The 19,699-nt window shown below is 41.1% G+C and overlaps 1 protein-coding gene across 1 annotated transcript in view; it reads right to left on the bottom strand.

Moving 5' to 3' along the window:
- LOC109477839 (CD59A glycoprotein-like) overlaps positions 1-19,699 on the bottom strand; it is a 31,834-nt gene that overhangs the window by 1,868 nt on the left and 10,267 nt on the right. The window contains exon 2 of the mRNA XM_019779257.1: positions 87-238. Coding sequence (XP_019634816.1) covers positions 87-238 — 152 coding nt within the window. The remainder of the gene's footprint in view (positions 1-86; positions 239-19,699) is intronic.

Here is a 19,699-nt window from a genome sequence, read left to right as displayed (position 1 = left end):
CAGAGGATGTCATCTATATCATCAAATCAACATGGCCTTACAACAATGTCACTCGTGATGATATACCCATGCCACTTTCTCCATACCTTGGAGATTTTCTTGCCCGTGTGCAGGTACCTCTCTACCTGCGTGTAGCAGGCGTTCTCGTCCTTCCCTGTGCAGTTCTGGGGAGACATCCTGTTGCAGGCGTCGTGGCTGATCTGCTGCAGACAGGCGAAACACTGCAGCCCGTACGCACCTGCAGAACAGGAGACATAAATTTTAGGATATTCGCTTGATCATGAGACAGTCAGAACTTTTCAGCTTCGATTCATGTCACTTCAAATCATCGTATTGACTTGAAACGCAGAATTTGTAAACGGGAAACCACCCTAACATTAACAGCATCTGGGCATGTAGCATCTGCTCCTGTCCTTCCCACTATACCAAAGGTTGTTGATGAAGGTTAGAGAAATTGTTTCTCAAGTAACTAGGATAAGTTTAATAACTCAAGTAGCAGCCACCGCAGACTGCAGTCATTGACGAAAAGTTGTGGATGCTACTTGAAACTTCCGACAGGTTTCAAACCTATTCAGTTGCTTGAGTAACAATTTAGCGACGACTGCGCCCAGGTAGTAAAAAATTGCCCGCGGAGACATATAATTCAGACAGCCACGTTGTGCTGCATATGAAGGCGTATTCAGTGCCGGCAGTCGCTAGTTGCTTGAGTGACAATTTCTTGTGTATGCCAAGGTTTAAACTAGGGAGAACAGCACCCAGGTAGTAAAAAAATCCCCACGGAGACATGTAATTCAGACAGTCACGTTTGTGCTACATATGAAGGCGTATTCAGCTAGCGACGGCAGCCGCAAGCTTCAGACAGAAAATCACATCCCAGACACACGCGCCAAGGTGACCTCTGAAATGGGGCTTGTTTTGCACACTACACATCTCCACACCTCAAACCGCCCCCCTCCCCCTTCCTGTCATTACAGCCCACGACTCCATCCCAGCGCGATCATTCGTTCCGCCGGAAAGTCGATACGTTTTGATGGGGACGTGACGTATGGGCGGCGCGAGAGAGCCATAACGCCGGCCCGATATATCTGCCACCTTGTTCGGGACGAATATCTTATCTGGAATCTTTCAAGACATTTTTCATCCCCCTCCTACGTTAGCGCCAAATTGCCCTTCCTTCAAGTCAGCACTCAATGTCACGGGTAAGACATCGTTACGTCTTGAAACGTGATAGATACATGTATGAATTCCTCCCTAGACTCTTCTGGAGCCCAAATGAAAGCTAAAATTACGAATAAAAAAAAATCGACATTTGTGTCAACTGTAATGAGCTAGGTCGTACATAACTGGCATGCAGTGAATTGGCACCCCACAGGAAAAATAATTCCACTTATTATACTGTCAGTGTCACTTATTTCTCTGTATTTTTATGGTTTGGGCATCTGATATAAACATTTTTTTAACTATTTTCCGCGACACACTGAGAACAGCTTGTGGTGCTATCCTTTCTAATACCTGGCGATTATTGACCTAGCAATAAATCAGAGATATCAATACGTATGAATCTATAAAAAAAAGCCTCAAGCGAAAACGCATTGTGTATAGTAAATGATACACCCTCACATTTCGGTCCTTGTAAGGATGAAATTCTCTGCTGGACTGTATCTCCATAAGGGTTGTTGTTTCAGCACTAAGGACAGGACCCGCACGCTAACGCTACTCGCCGTTTTGTTGCTGCAGCGAAGTTTTAGTTCGCTTCGTTACATAAAACCTTTCATATCATACATGGCAGATACAACAACCCCTTTCTCGTCCGCCTTTCTTTTCTTTTCTTTTCTTTTACAATTAAAAGGTCTGGCGGTTCAGAATCGTGTCTTGAATTTCGTCACAACCACATCTTGGATGGAAAGCTATTAGCACACGCCACTTATTATATATAAAGACATTACGACTACTTTTTTTCATACGTCGGCCCAAAGGCATTCACCATTTTTCCCATTCCCAGGATACATAGCGCCAGGTGGTAATATTCCCAGGTTGCATAACGCAAGGGGGTAAAATTATGTGTTCTTGTGGTGTTTTTACTTTCGTTGATGACAGAATCTAAAATAAAGTAGGTTGCTCCCTTAATATTTATATACTAGCCCAACATCTTTAATTATTTCGAACAATCGCTGTATCTTCTAAGCGCATAAATGCGATATTGCTGAGAAAAAAAAAGGTTGTTTCGTATAGTAGACTGGTTCTAGCTATACTTATAGGTGGTACCAAAATTTGCTAAGAAACGCCAGTAACCACCAATATTAGACAGATTTCCTCATACAGATTCTTTATTCATATCTTGTTTTTCCACCCTGAAATTACATCGGGCACCTTTAATTCTGACTCAAGAAGTGTCTACTCACTGACTCAGCGACCTTGGTATTTTTCAACTCCACCCAAGCTCCCATTCGTTACGGGCAGTTATTCAAAAGGACAGATGGAGTGCCGTTGTTTTCCGCATAGATAAAAAGGTTACCAGTAAATGACGTGAATAAAATACAGTGGATAACCGTCAGTATATCTCGGTTCCTTATTTCACCAAGGTTAATGGAATTTCAAAGCAGTCGTTGCAAAGAATTTCGATTTAGTGTAGCTGTCAGCCTAGCATGGGTGTAAGTCTCGTAAGTCGTTTCTTTTCATTTTGCAATTCTATGCCTTCAGAAATTAGCATTCAATCCCCACAAAACGTTGATAGATTAAAGGCCTTATAAGCTGATTAAAAGACAAATTCATTTCTTATTTCCCTGTACCCTTTTCTTAAGCCAGCGAGCATTTGGAAGGATTAGTGTGGACAAACTGTAATTATATCGAGTAATTTTCCGAGATTCTCAATTTTCTTTATCTCACCATTGTGGGATTAAACCGTTTGGTGTATTAGCATTTATCAATACTCCAAGATGCAATAACTATGCATAGAACTGTTAATTGTTGGTATACAGTGTACATGCTGATTAGAAAAGAGAGAGAGTGATTGCACTGTGAGTGACTGGAAGCCGTAGCGTAGACCAATAGTTTGTGAGCTGGCAAATTGTACAGTTGGCCCAAACATTTTTTAACGGTGTAGCTTAATGCAACCAGGCTAGATGACCATTTCTAGGTATAGAGCTAGGTAAAGCTAAAGATGCATGATTATGCCAAAAGATGGCAGTGGATGTTTATTTTAAAAGCTTGTATTGAGGATTGTATATTCGAAAGGAAAGCATGTGTTTGGGAGGGAGCTCCTTGATTTTGCAGTCCGAGGAAAGAAACTGTAGTTAATTTATAAGGACTTCGGAACTGGAATTTGGACGGTGTGGTGATGTGAACTGGAGGAGAACCTACCATTATGATTTGATATCTGAACGATTATAATTACTTCTATGTTACCTTATTTCATTTGATTGTTGATGAGTTAGTTACGATTTCGTCTTGTTCTCGATAACTTTATCTATTTTTAGCTGACCTTTGTTAGTTCATCAACAAACTATTGGCACACTGAAGGAGCTCACACCTTTCCCAGCCAACAAAAGCGTCTGGTGTACTCTCCACGTAGAGGTTGAAGGATGTTACCGTTAACATATTCTGATCAGCACCCGTTTTCTGACGCCTGACTCCGTCAGTCAACCTCTGTTCGCAAATGGTGACCTGAATGAGCCGGCTGTTAGAAATTGGGCGCCATTCAGAAGAAGGGAACCTTTCGACCTCTGCATAGAAAGTATCGTTTGGAGAATAACCGCCAAATGTTTCTCACACTTTCTGACGTTCTACCTCATCTTCTTACTCCAGGGGTCACAAGCGCATAGCCTTGTCATAAATAAACGTTGAAAATAAAGGTTGAAAAAAAAACTCTCAAGCGCACTTGAGGTACATTGCAACATCAACAAGAATTCGGCGATCTCAGACCTCCATAAGATCTCAAACTTTGAGGCTTTGTCTAAATGTTATTTTTTTTTGGATCCGTTTCTCATTCACCATGGAGTCTTCAAGTCACTACTGTTTAGGAGTTTGAGAATTTCTTTTGGACAGGGGGCTGATGCAAACTCCTTCTGTATCGCAGAAGCTGGAATAGAAGATAATATTAGCAACTAACACCTGTGAAAGTAACTAACTAGATGTAGAAATGATCGATGACTTTCTCCTCTGCGACAATCTAAAGCCAACCATATCTATTACAACCTGCTGAAACACACACACAGACCAAAAATAATACCTCCATTTTTGATGGAGGTAAAAAAGATTCGCCACCCTTTCCAGTTGAGCCTTTTTGCCATTGGCTTTTAGGTGATAATCATTTTAAGATTGTATTTATTGCTTTTCGGTTATGCAATATAATATAATGTTTTATAATGCGTGGTGCCACACACCATGGTCAGCCACTTTGTTGTCTGGTGCCCTATCGTGTGTTGTGTTGTTGCACTTTAAATGCAGTCAAAGGAGTATCTCACACCGACAGGCCCCCAACCCCGCGCAATCACAACCCCATTACCGGGAACTAATGAAGCAAGTCGCCACCAGATAGACTCTGTAATGTGCGTTTCATCCACCTTCACCCCTAACCAAGTACTCCTGGCTTCTGTGGATCAACATTGACAGAAACGGTCCCCTGAGGTACGCCTCTCTGAACCCGGAGATTTCCCGCGGATTAGGTGAAAGGTTAGCGTGGAGGCCTAACCGGAGTGATCTGGATATGGTGACCTTGTGGGCTAATGGCTGCTACTCTACATTTGTGTCGTGTAGAGTGTATCAGATGTAGGTCGACATTTAACTACAGTATTGCATAGTCTCACCACAGAGTTTCTGCATGGTCTCACCACAGAGTTTCTGCATGATCTCACCACAGAGTTTCTGCACAGAGTTTCACCGCAGAGTTTCTGCACAGAGTTTCAGAAATTTCTGCATGGTATCACCACAGAGTTTCTGCATGGTCTTACCACAGAGTTCCTGTATGGTCTCACTACAGAGTTCCTGCATGGCCTCACCACAGAGTTCTCACGCAAAGTTTCTGCCCCGTTGGGACATTGGTGACATCCCTTGTGTAATTACACAGACTTCACTTTTTGTGAATGTGGCAAATCTGTGTCGCGTAGAGTGTGTCATATGAAGAATAGATAGTCCGTTTAGATATTGCATGGTCTCACTAAAAGTTCCTGCATGGTCTCACTACAAAGTTTATGCTCCGATGGGACATTGGTGACATCCCTTCTGTAGTTAAACAAACTTTACGCTATGCTCCTTTTTTTGTGAATGTAGCAAAATGACGTGAAAACGGAGTTAGCTATGTGTTGGACACCCCTGGTGAATGGTCGAGAGACGTCATGGAAAGTTCCTGAGTGTGTAGTAGAGTATCTGCCATGTATGATAAGCATGTTTTTACGTAACAAAGCAAAATAAAACTTTGCTGCAGCAACTAAAACGGTGCGTAACGTTAGCTCGTGGGTCCTGTCCTCAGTGCTGAAACAACAACCCCTATGGATGGCGCAAGGATTTCACAACTTCTCAAAGAGATAAGTTGAGTTTGAGCTTATCTTGGTTCACAATTAGCATACATAGTTGCTGTATTTCCTGTGGCCCTACATTTATACAACACTACACGGCACATAAAACTGAAAATAACATACAAATCATAAATACATTGACAATAAGAGGACACCTTCTTAGAATCCCCAATCCTTATAGGAAGATCTAAAAACCATTACCTGTCACAGGAGTACCCTTACCTTAATCTTTATAGATGTACCAACAGGATAAAGACCATTATAAACCAAAGCCAGCAATGTTATAGCGTTGTATTATTATCATTTTTCGTAAGCGGTTTCCGCTTAGCTTGGGAGGGATCACCAGACCGTTTTACACTGTAGTTGTGTGTAAAATCGCCCAATCACAGGGCGCATAGGCGTGAAATGACTGCGCTGCTTGCAAAGTACACTCAATAGTAACCCCGACCGCACCATTATTATACAGGCCGCTGGATACTGGCTCACATTGCCAACATACGACATGAATAATATTCCGGTAATATTTCCACCTGTCAGGGTCAATATTAATCAGCTTTTGATATTGATTTTTTTCCTTTGATTTAGGAAAACAATTTAGGAGTCAAAAATCAGAGAAAAAAACAATAAAGAAACCACGTGACAAGTCTTACTGGGTCAGTCTATTGAAGAAGACCAGAGTGACTGGTTGAAAGCTCTAGGAGAAATCAATCTCTTGTGTTGGAAGAAAAATTTTCACTTCAAACATGTAATTACCAACACAGATGAACATTTATGATAATATAGAAAAAGATTTGAAAAGTTCAAGTTAGAAAAACAGATACAGAAAATAAAAAACATGTTAGTTGATTGCGTAAATGGTTAAGTTAGCATGTTAAGCAAAACAACATTTTTTCCCAAATCTTATTAGACACTTTGTGTGACAAACGTGCCTATATTTACAACACATGCACAGATATAGTTTATTGTTTTGAATACAACATCCATACCATGTCGTTAAAATTTATGTAAAGGCTTTTGTCATCTGTTACGAGTAATAAGAGCAATTCATAGTACATATAGATATGGAACTGGGGCTTTAAATCCTATGTTTATAGTGCTTTTCAATCACTGACATTTTGTAGCTAAACCAATTCAGGATCACTGCTAGTTTCAAATCCTTTGTTACGAGAAAAAAAAGCACCCCATTTCTTTTATTTCAGCTACAGGATTTCACTCCAGATGCATGCCTAGGCCATATAGCAGACGCCAAGTGTAATCAAACTACCATTTCTGGGAGGCAAGTCGTGCCAACCACAGATTCCTTTATCAGATAATACCGTCTACAACTGTTACGGGCAACATAACAACCAGTAGTTAGTCTGGCGGAAGCGCAAAGGTTTAAGTTGAAGTCAAAGAGGAGAAAGGTAGACAGCTTTATCTTCTTTAACGAGTCTTGATGGAGCGATAGAGAGGGAGATTGCGTTGTTATTCTACCACATTAGCTTAACAAGGACATGCTTTATCCGTCTGCAAAACCGTGTTTAGCTCTCTCTGGTGTGTGATAGTCCTTTCCAATCAAACAACAGCATGCTCGTGCTGTAGCGAGGGCTCTTGTCGTGCATTTGTAAAGCTTTGTACGTTTCGGTCGTAAAATATGAGAAAACGGAAGGAAGCAGTATCTATTTCTCATTCACAGTGCGTCCGAATTGCAGGGAACTAGTGTGGAGTCTTTTTGTTATGAAAGTTTGAAATTGTTACAATATCTACGTGTTAAGTTGTCTAAATCCTTAAACTTATAAACTTGAGTGTATGTCATATTGTCTATATGTCCTTTGTGTAATGCTGATAAAAACTTATGATGCATATAACACTACGTAGGCCTTTTAAAAACATCCATCTTGCCGGAAATTAAAAACGCCTCCCGGACCAGAAAAAAGGCTATATTTCTTAATATTTGGTCGAAAGAAATCATTCGCACAGAAGAAGGTGGAAAGGGTATCGTTTTGTCATATATACCATACGCCGCAGGGTGCCAGAGTTTCAGAGACACATTCTATAAAATGTGAACCGATAGAATCATTCATGAAGGCCATCTGGAGACAATACCGGAGAAATATCATTGCAAATGATATTCATAGCCAAACCAGCCGAGAGCTGAGGGATAAGATCAGGCAACAGAGTTCAATAACGCCTGTCAAATCACTTCAGCAGGACCGGCATTCTGCTTCCGTGTGTGACGGCTCCCCTGGTGGGAAATACGGCGTGGCTTCTCACTCAGGAATGCATGGGATTTTTTATCTACGTGTCTGGGTTAATTAGAAGATAGGAACATTTGAATGCATGGTGGTCTGTATATCTGAGAAGGACGTTGTACATGTATAGTCATACATGTGTATTGTTGCTTCTACATGTATGTCACATGTGGTGTATGTGTCAGTTGTGCACGCTATCAGCATACTTGCTGCCGAGTGCACACTTTGTATTGTCATGTTACAATTTCTGAATAAATAAATACAGCCATACGTGTATGTACAGCATCCATCTTTGATTTACGTGTATGTACAACAACCTCCGTGCAGTGGAAATTGACCCCCAAAGCTGTACAATATATGTAACATTTCCCGCCAAAATTGACTACTTTAACTAAAGATAGGAACATTTGAATGCATGGTGTTCTGTATATCTAAGAAGGATGTTGTACATGTATATTTACACATGTATATGCAGATAAACTGGCCAGGGATCATTAACCTTCCCTTGCCTTTCTAAATATAATACAAAATGTGAGCGACCAAGAATCTCCTTAGGCCATTTTGATTGATTACAGTATACGGATGACATCTGCACGTACATGTATTTTTGTCCGTTCCCAAAAACAGTTTTCGATCATACTGTAGAACAGAACCGGAACGACAATAACATATGTTAAAATCTTCCTATTAATACAAACGTATATTGAAGTCACGAAGCGCTTTTAGCTTTATTTGACTTATATATCGTGTCATAATCATATATACATCGTGCATCATATTCCAACTATAAAACCGAGGATCATACTAATCCAATGATAGTCGCTCAGCGGTCGTTCAAAAAAGCCTCCGCCTAGAGGACATTGACCCGTAAAGCTATACTATATATGTAACATTTTTGCGTCAAAATTGTTATACTTTAATTGAAAAAAATTTATGTGGTTGTAATTTACGTCCACTTTTCCCTTTCAGCGTATATGTGAAATCATCTCACATTTATGGTTGTCAAACAGCCCACACAAGGCGCACTGAGTTTAATTGTGGTGCCACCACAAAATACTAACATGTAAACAAACATGGCTGACAGCTGTGTTTCCAGGTTTAAACCACACTCGTACGGCGTCATATATTGGCACCTTCACTTTCTGAATGGCACCATGCAACGGTGCAGCTTACGTTGTGAATAAATGACCAGGAAAACTTACTTTCTGTATTGTCCTAATGTCACATAATGGAGCTTTAACGAGGCGGCACATGCACGAACGTGAATTCCAAACGTTTTCACATAGCCATAATGAAATGGAACAAAAGGACTAGTCTTTGTTTTCATCAGCCAGAGTCACGCATACCGATTATATATTACAACAGAGGCGCCACATGTAATGGAATTGGGATAAAGCCATATATTCCAAGTCAGCAGAGTCCTTGACACACGGGCGCTTCAAATTAAACTTACGCAGAGGGTGTGTATTCCGCCCGGCGCTACCCTGTCAGGAAAGGTATTCCTGCCGGACGGAGTTTGCCCTCTGCTCATCTGGGTCTTCTATGCGTACAGCACAGACGCTGTGCAGCATTCTAATACCCCGGTAGGACATCATTTCATGCTCCGTTTACTCCTCAACGCAGACTTCAGTCTTGGAGGCAGAATTACTATGGCTGGATAGTGTTCACAGGAGAAATATGCTAAAACGTACTCATTTTTTCATAGTGTATATATACATTAGGCTTTCGCGTATTCTGTGAGTAAAAGTTTTACAGGTTTTTATAGCCATGGTGACTTGGGCTTCTGAGGAGAAAAGGAGAAGCAGATTTGGACTTAAAAAAACAGGAACAGAAAATCAATGAATGAACAGAGCTTGATGACCGTATGAACCAATTAAAATCGAACACCAGATGGCGAGAAGGGATGGTAAAAGTGGGGTGGGGAACGAAGATGCCGTCTTATATAAACGTCAAATACACGCACGTAGCAAATAAAGAGACGCTCCTGAAACTGACTTTAATACCACGATGCTGCCAACCTTAACTTCTAGAGTACAAGGTTCTTCGATTTACCAATCTATGCATGGGAGGGGGGCTTAGGGTCTATCAAAGTTGCATTGAAATGGGGCTAATAGAGCACAGAGAGCCCGTGGGGTAATCTAATCAGTGTCCATCGCGTCCGACAGCCTATCCAATGGCAGACATATCCCGTCATTGTTCGACTGTACAATCATGTTATCAGCATAAAGCCCGCAGACAGGGGTGGGTGATCCTATTAATGATAGAGACAGATGGTTGGCTGAGACCGGCCACGTCTGAAGACATTATCCTACTTATTCTATCAACTCCAACAACGTTCTGCTGATCCTATCAACTAGGACAAAGAGCTTTTCTGTCCGAGGTAATCATGTCTCGAATATTACTTTATGTAGAGTAAGTTTTGACAGATACCAAAAGGTTCCTTCATAACAACTTTTTCAGTATAGCGCTATCTGTATAGCTGATATTATCGCCTTTCGGCACCAGCCTCTGTATCTGTATAACCGGTATAACCGCCCTTCGGCGTAACACACCCGCTTCTGTATCTGTGTAGTCGGTATAACCGCCCTTCGGCGTAACACACCCGCTTCTGTATCTGTATAACCGGTATTACCGCCCTTCGGCGTAACACACCCGCTTCTGTATCTGTATAACCGGTATAACCGCCCTTCGGCGTAACACACCAGCTTCTGTATCTGTATAACCGGTATAACCGCCCTTCGGTCCACATCTTCTCGAGTTATGCTATTGACATACAGACCCGCACCATAGCCACTCCGCCATGGCCGACTCGAAACCATAACCTTCTGGCGAAGGTAAAAAAGTGAAGAAGAACGCTGTGTTCAGCACCAAGGACAGACATTCCGGCGCTCTTAGGTCATGTTTAGAACAGAACTATATGGAACAGAATAACGCGCATTTGTTGTGATCTAGATCATCTTCAACAATATGAGTTCATTCTTTGTCTAATATCAGTACTAGCTGGTGATTTGAGACATTGTCCTGCATTTGTATAGCCTAGTATCCATGGTATTTTATAATTAGCTCGAATTCGCTCTTCTGATCTCTTTTCTGTGAGTATGTTTTAGTGTCTTGATTGATATTTTCTGGAATACGAGTGAAGGTGAAACAAGGTTGCAGTACCGTTGGAGAATGCCAGTTGAACCATTTCAAACTTGACCTTCGTTTTCACAACCGCTACCGACCTATAAATATCGTGAAGATCCATCCACAACTTCTCGAGTTATGCTGTTGACGTATACATACAGACCAGGGTTTTAATCCACGATAGGTCGTTTAAATCAAACTCTATCGGCTTAACAAAAGTTAGATTATTAGTCTGTCCACACTCGTGCTCCACAGCGGCTAAACTCATAATGAATCCACCCGGGAAGGGGGGGGGTAATTAAGTAGAGTCTCGCTCCGTGTCGCCTGGGAAAATTGTGCGTCAGTCTCTCTGGCCTCAATCAATAAATCAATTAAGACAATCAGTATAACACTCAATAAGAGCGTTCTAATGACAGTTTCGTGAGCATAAATTTTACAGAGTTTTCTGGAGATTGTTCACGCCCACGAATGTATTTGATTGCTTCTACAACTCAAACTAGTGGGCGCGGGCGAATACCAAATAAAAAAATTGCAGCTCAAAAGCTACTGCTAAACCACAGAAATACAAAGCTGGTATTGTGAATTTGCGGTAGTGTAGTACATAGCGACTTTTACGACAAGCCGGTACATGATGGCCTTTTGCAGCGTTTATGAGTCGGCACCGTACTGAATCCTTGCAGTTTAGAAGCCTGGGTGCCATCCTCCGTTGTTACCGCCGGCTCCCTACTGTCGCTAACTACCATGGACTAGTGAGAATGGCAGGTCAAAGCCTCGGAGGAGGTAATTTTTTCTTAGAACAGGCGAAAATCAATCCTCGCGGATGTCATCCATTACATCAAACCAGTGTAGCCCTACTGCTCAGTAAAAGGAGTTTAATGGGAGTATTCCATATTCTTCTTAACACGAGTAGGACATACAAGTCTCAAGAGGCGGCGATGCCATTAGACTGTCCTTCACGCGGCACTTCCTCAGTCGTTCACAGACCATGCAGCCTACAGGCCGTAACGAGCTAGCTGACCCGGGGTTCAGGGTTCGAAGCCCATGGAGACAAACGCTGTCATCTTTCAAATAGATTGGTCCGCTGTCGCCAAATTCAATTCAAGATATTGCAGAGACGCATGGAATGAATGTTCCAGCGACAAATTATATAGTAGATTTAATTGGACCCAATGCATTTGGCATATTTTTGCTCGATATTGAGGAAGAACGTAGTTAGGACGCCTGCAACACAGATTTAGTAATTCGGAACATATTGTGTACTACAGATTGTGTAGTTTGTAACAGAGATTGTGTAGCTTGGACTACAGATTGTGTAGTTTGGAACAGAGATTGGGTAGTTCGGAACACAGATTGTGTAGTTTGGAACAGAGATTGGGTAGTTCGGAACACAGATTTTGCAAATGGCGCCATCAGATCAGTGAACTCTGCTGACCTCTTCTGATGTAGATGGACTGCCAGTGATCAGGAGAACTACACTGTGAAAATCTATGTCACAAATAGGTTTTGATGTCTCCACTAGGGGCTAACATTTACACCATGGGACCTCACGTCGCCGTTAAAACACGGGTGTTAAGAGTGGGTGAGCACCATTTGATGAGAAAAAAATAATCGACCATCTCTCGTCTAATTTGTAACGCTGTCAGACACGTCTATGTTTGGACGCAGTGACCTAATTACATTTTGATGAATCACAGTTTGAATCACCATTTTATGGACTTGCATTCATAAGAGGCATTACGTTTAAGCCCCTGTCACACATTCCCACGAATTTGTTCCCGAACACAAGCCGATCGACCAGGTTCGGCTGACGTTCGGGAGCAGTCTGCTCAAATGTAGGCCACTCCTACCTTTCTATACGACTCAAAACGAATTTGAGTTACATTTGAGTCAAATATGACCAACAGACACTGCTGATATTTACCCTTGAATGGTTGGTGTTCTACTGACTTACGACCAGCAAACCATGGTTGAATCTACTGATCAACCCCCAAATGTTTTAATTTCAACATTTTGAAACATTTGACTGGTGCAGCCGACACCAGCCGACCCATAGCCGACCTACTCGTAACAATGGTCGGGGGCGTTTGGCTAGTGTTCGGGGGGCCAAATAGTAGTGAATGTGTGACATAGTTCTTTAGCTACCACCATGGAAGAAAATATCAAGTAGATAGAATTATTTATGTCCGAACTGTTGTCTCACATCCGTGAATAGTTTCATCAGGTTGGTAAGTCACCGAGTAAAGAGACTCTTTCTACACAACCAATTGCCATGAGGAAGGTGACAGACGGTCACCGAAACGTTGGCTGAATAAAAGACTTGGTCGTGTAGAAAGAGTCTCTTTATTGAGAATTATCTTTGACTTATAAATTTAGTGTACTTAGCAATATACTCAGGGGCAGTTTGTATGCATGCCACACAGTCCTAAGCCGTTCCTGTCAGGCATAAACAAAACGCACCGTCAGCCAGCAGTGCTAGTGTTAATTAATGACATGGTGAAGGATTTGGCACTGGAATTGGCAACGCAAGAAGATGGCGGTCAGCCAAATGACACCTGTAACTAACTATGCTAGCCTGCAGCTGGTATCCAACTATATTTTATATCCTGGCCTTATTCAGAACTCACGACCCTCCCCCGACATTGCTCCCGACCACTCCCAACCAAGGTCGGCGCATGGTTGGGGTAACTCGTGATCCATCCTATCCTATTCTATCGCCGGCTGTCTCTTCTGATCCCATCCAAGCGCAAAATATTGACTTTTTTCAGTGGTTTCTTGGTCCACTGTGTCTAGGGCACAGCCTTGGAAGGCAAAGCCCATCCCTCTCCTCCCTCTGCCTTTACCTCCCCAACCGAAGTCAAGTACCTAGTAGTACACCAGGGCAGAGTGAAGAAAGTCGTGTAAAGTGTGTTCCCTAAGGACAAAATCTAGCAAGGACTGCCAGGAATCGAACCCGTGACCGTAGCTAACCTGTCATGACCAGTCGGCCTTTAGCTTTCAACACCACAAATTTTGGAACAGGGGTGGATGGATACCAGTCTATACTGATATATCGTCATCCCCCCTTCCCCGTTCGCGTATGAAATACAAAATTGCGCGTAAGACAAATGACATTTAGAAAGCAGGTCATACGCTACAAATATTCTCGTTAAGATGATTTGATGGCTTCTTTTTATGGCCACATTCTAGCAAGGGAATCCTTTTCAAGCCAAGAAATGAATTTTCAATAAAACGACTACATGGTACATTAATCTGTTGCTGACTTTATTTCATGTCAAGTGAGCTATTTGATAGAAAATCAATTTTGAATTTTTAGGGCAGAACGTGACATATGAAATCGGTTTGAACCAGGACAAGCTGATACAACCTGCATTTATATAAAACAGGACTTCTTTTAAAAGCTGAGGGAGAAAAAAAAGAGGTTGAATAAAAAGGCGGTTATAAAAATCGCATAATTTTTACACAATGTGCACAATGTGCTCGGGTGGCCATATTCGGCAATGTGATAGCGGCTTTACATGGGTGGTTCAACAGAATGGCAGTATGGCTCAAACGCCAAAAAAACACTTACTCAAGCAACTGGATAACGTTATATATTTATGTTTACCGAAGGAAAACATATTGTTTTGCTCTGTTTCCTCTTCTCCAAACTTATAAGGACAATGACCTGAACCAGACGTCTGTGACCATGGCAACTAGTGTTGAGTTACATCATGTTGCAATTTTATAGCAGGAGGGATTTAGACTCCTATCTGACCATGTACATGAATGCGTTTGAGTAAGAATTAACATAGCAGACCACATGCGAAGGTAAGCATTATGCATTTGCTTTGCAAATGTTACTTTCCTAGTCTGATAATACATCTCTCAGTTAGCGTCCTAGCCCACTAAGACAGTAAAGACCCTTGATCGATATTCCCCATTCTGTGCTGGGTTATTACACCATTAGGATGGACCCTATCGATTGACGTGAATCCTCAGATATTAAATCTGATAGTTTTGATGTCGTACATGTGCATAAATCTTTCATACAAATCCCGAAATCCGATATGGAAAACTGTTTCATGCTTAACTCATGACAGAAAGGCTAAGACGACTCTCACGCAAGGATGTAATATATAGGCCACTAAGAAGGTAGACTTTGAAACGAATATAGTCGAAATGAATAGACAAAAAGAGGTCATAATTGATTTCATACGGTAAGAATGCCTTAAAGCTGCATTGTGTAACATTAGGATGATGTAAAAAGTAAATTTCTAGTCAATATCTTTACGAAGTAAGTTGAATCAACTTTACCATATCGTAAAGGTGTCACAAGAAAACTTTATGATGGATGATCCTAAGATTTCGTCACTCTCAATGCAAGCCGTGTCTTAAAGATCTAGATGTCACAAGAAAAACTGTAAGACGGATTGTCCTAAGACTTCAACACTATCAATGCATGAAAGCCGTGTATTAAAGGTATCACAAGAAGTGTCACAAAAAAACTAAATACGAATGATCCTATAGCATTTTGTCACTCTCAATGCAAGCCATGTCTTAAAGATGTCACATGAAAAACTTTAAGAAGAATGATCCTATAACACTTCGTAACTCTTAATGCAAGCCGTGTCTTAAAGTTGTCACAAGAAAAACTCTAAGACGAATGAGTCTAAGACTTCGTCACTCTTAATGGAAGTCGTGTCTTAAATGTGCCACAAGACAAACTTTAAGAGGAATGATCCTATAACACTTCGTAACTCTTAATGCAAGTCATGTCTTAAAGGTGTGACAAGAAAAACTTATTAAAGACGAATGAGCCCAAGACTTCGTCACTCTCAGTGCAAACCATATCGTAAAGGTGTCACCAGAAAAACTCTAAGACGAATGATCCTGAGACTTCGCTCCGTGTGTTTTAATTAAAGCACGGGATTAAGTTTTCTAAGACTTCGTCACTCTCAATGCAAGTCATGTTTTAAAGGTGTGACAAGAAAAACTTTAAGACGAATGATCCTAAGACTTCGCCATTCGTAATGCAGACCATATCGTAAAGGTGTCACGAGAAAAACTTGAAGACGAAGGAGCCCGAGACTTCGCTCCGTGTGTTTTAATTAAAGCACTGAATTAAGTTTTCTAAGACTTCGTCACTCTCAATGCAAGCCGTGTCTTAAAGATGTGACAAGAAAAACTTTAAGACAAATAATCCTAAGACTTCGTCACTCTCAATGCAGACCAAATCGTAAAGGTGTCACCAAAAAACTGTAAGACGAATGATCCTAAGACTTCACCACTCTCAATGTAAACCATATCGTAAAGGTGTCACAAGAAAAACACTAAGACGAATGAGCCTGAGACTTCGCTCCGTGTGTTTTAATTAAAGCACGGGATTAAGTTTTCCCTCTGGTAACGTTCAATCAACATCGCCCAATTCCTCAGGCCACGGTTCCAGCGTAAGTGAGCAATATACATACATCACAGCTGATTCATTATTTATAAACGCCATTGGAAACATGAACGTTTTAGTTTGGCAGCAGCTCGGCTGTAAAGTTGCAGCAAGCTTGTCAAATTCACGACTGTTTAGAGGATAACAAGACTCAGACAGAACCTGAAACAGCTTATGATAAAATTCTTAAAAGCAACATGGCTATTAAACGTTTCAATAGTGTTGATGTTATATGTAAGCGTGGTGAGTTTTGAGAGTTTGAGATTCTAGCGATGTAATAAAAGAGTTTCAGAAGCAAAGTTTTTAGGTTTTCGTATCTTCCGTAATGTATATGAGGGATTGTACATATTGCCTGTCTTGTCCATTGTAATGTGTAATTTTGTACGCAAACTCTTTGCAATTCAGGGAGTCTTATCTCTGCTGCAAGGTTTGCTTTTTGGTACCGAATACGAATAAAGAATGAAAGAAACTCCCCAGGAAAATTGAAATCGTGTGCGAAACAGAAGTAACCGGACAGTGACGAATGGGGTTATCCGTGATTCAAACGTGCGTTTTGTTAGACGAACAGTGAAAACACACGCCGGGGGTTCTTCTGATGCTATCAACCGACTGGACTAAACGGACCATCCCTCAAACCTGCTCAGTTCTCGCTCCGATTTGTTCCAACATGCATCATTCAGAGAAAGAACGAAGCCGGGCGCCTTCAGGCAAAACTACGTACGTACGCCTGAAAAATAGTTGTCAGCAGTTTCTGACTGAGTAGGCAGAAATGACTAATAGCAAATCTGTGTTTAAAGGTGAAATGTATTGATCTTAAAGGCATCCAATGCAATTTCGGGGTATTTTCAAAGTCGGTTTCTGGTCATTCTTTTAATGTAGTAAGTTAAAATGATTCTATCCCATAGCATATCTGTAGGGCAAAAATACAATATCTCTGAAGGAAAATGGCTGCTTGTTTCGTATTCTAGGCTGATTGAAGTGGTTCTAGCTATTTATGGGTGGCACCCAAAAATAAATGGACTCCTCACATAGCTTATTTCAGGGCTATTGCTTTTACTAAGTATGAAATGATGAAGAAAATGACAATATCGCACAGGTTTCCTCATCCAGAATATTTTCTTTTCCAGAATATTCTACTTGTTTAGCTGCCCTGAAACGTGCAACGTACAGCCTTGACATAGGCATTAGTAGTCTACTATTAATTGATGCTAGAATTGCCGTACACGTTGCCAAACAGTGCATCATATAAAATTGATGAGCTATAAAGTTAATTGCATTATAATCATGTAATCAGAGGCATCGTACTTACACAGTGTCACGTATCATCGTTAAAAACCATACTTGGTGGAGGGAAGCTTTCAGTCCATCAGTCAACGATAGCGAGCGGAACTAGGCTTATCCGGTGTTACAAACCAAGACCACAGAGAACCGTAATGGACAGAGATACAATCCGTCTCGGTTGTAGGGTAAGCTCCCACCGGCAGGCTTTCAAACCAGACCCGGGTACTGTACTAATAAATCTCCCTACTATAGTCTCCGTTCCGAGCTGAACGGGTCAATACACAGTTCACCTTTCCGAACGTCTGTCTAAAGTGGAGTGTTTTAATGCCAAAAGGGGCTATTTTTCATCCCCCGTGGGTCGGCATATGTACGCTTAGAGTTAGACGTGGCAATACGTTTTGTTGATAGAAAAATTGTTAAAGCTGCAGTATGTAACATTAGGAAGACATAAATAGTAAATTTTCTGGTCGTTTCTTTACAGAGTAAGTTGAATAAGGCCTACTCTATTGCGACTGTGAAGACAGATGTTTGGAAAGTTTAAGGTTGTACCCATTTGGGAACCATTAACAAGGAAGCTTGTTCAATGTTGATGGAGTTCTTTCAGCATGGAACTTCCTCCTAAAAGATGGAGTTTGGAGGAAGAGAATTTGCTTCCGTAGTAGTGGCCAAACGTATCCTGGACGAGAAAGTTTTCCTTCCAACTTTTCCAATTTTTCTAATAACTCTTAACCTTTTTAATGTACGACCTTAAGCTTTATTGTACGTTTATGCGCTCTTACAAGCTAAGCACAGGTCTTGGTTAGAAAGCAGTTCTATGGACAACTTCAGTGATATAAGTGTGTGGTATCTTGCTACATCTACAAGGGCATATAAACACTAGAATGCACAAGTTCTACGTCTCCATGCTTTATCGAACGGACCATACCAAAGTTTCCCTGAAGTCAGCTATCTTTAATACTGTATCTGTACGCCAGATGGCACATCAAGAAAAGGGGCACTCCTTTTCCCTAGTTCATGATTTCTCTTCAGTGCATCATCATTTATGTATGACTATATGACTATCTCTATAGACACAGGTGTTACGCCGAAGGCCAACGTCATTACTAGTATATCTTGTCTTTTACGACACAACTGAACACAGAAATACATTCCTATGCTTCAAATAAGGCTTGAGTGTACTGCATGCAATGTATTTTTCATGAATATTTGGAATTTTCGTACCTACAAGCCCGCCACCAAACATACAATTTTGTCTTTTTAAAAGAGTAGGATCGAATGATATGTTAAGAGTTTACGTAGTTAGTTTCTTTTGTATCTGTTAACTGTATCTGTTCATCCTGTTTTGTTGTGACCTGTACTTAGCCAAGTGTGGCAAGAATGTGCAATGAAGGTCTTCATTCATATAAAACGTTGGACAGACACGAAAGCGGAAGGCCATGTGTTAACGTATGCAGCCCTCTTCTTTTCGTGTCAACGACAGAAGTTCCGTCTTTGCCACTCTTCTTTTCGCCTGGAACGTGTTGGTGCATATTTAGCAGTAAAGGAGAGCTGACTTTTATACTTTTCTACGTACTGAGTTCAAGTTCTCAATGTTTTTACTGCGTACTGAGTTGAAGTTCTGAGTTTTTTTAGCTGCATACTGACTTCGAGTTCTGATTTTTTTTTACTGCGTACTGGCTTTAAGTTCTGAGTTTTTTAAATGCGCACTGAGTTGAAGTTCTGATTTTTTTTTACTGCGTACTGAGTTGAAGTTCTGATTTTTTTTACTGCGTACTGAGTTCAAGTTATGAGTTTTTTTCTTGCGTACTGAATTCAAGTTCTGATTTTTTTATTGCGTACTGAATTCAAGTTCTGAGTTTTTTTTTGCTGCGTACTCACAGTTTGAAACGAACAACTGTAAAACATAAGAACATTTCTTTCATTGTATGCACCCCCTCATCTATAGGATCATGTAGTATTACCACGAGTATGCAATATGGATCTATGTTTTACTTCCCTGAGGCATAAACACAATCTTATCTACATGTTAACTTACAGTTCTGGGATTTGCTCACTGCTTCTCAGTGAAACAAGATAAGGGTAGAAATCCCCCTCATGGGCTATAGATCTGCATGGGAATCACGTAATGC

This window comes from Branchiostoma belcheri, unplaced genomic scaffold (genome assembly GCF_001625305.1).
Source record: "Branchiostoma belcheri isolate BF01 breed outbred unplaced genomic scaffold, Haploidv18h27 scaffold41, whole genome shotgun sequence".
In the NCBI taxonomy this organism is placed as follows: domain Eukaryota; kingdom Metazoa; phylum Chordata; class Leptocardii; order Amphioxiformes; family Branchiostomatidae; genus Branchiostoma; species Branchiostoma belcheri.
This window is presented reverse-complemented; position numbering and strand designations above follow the sequence as displayed.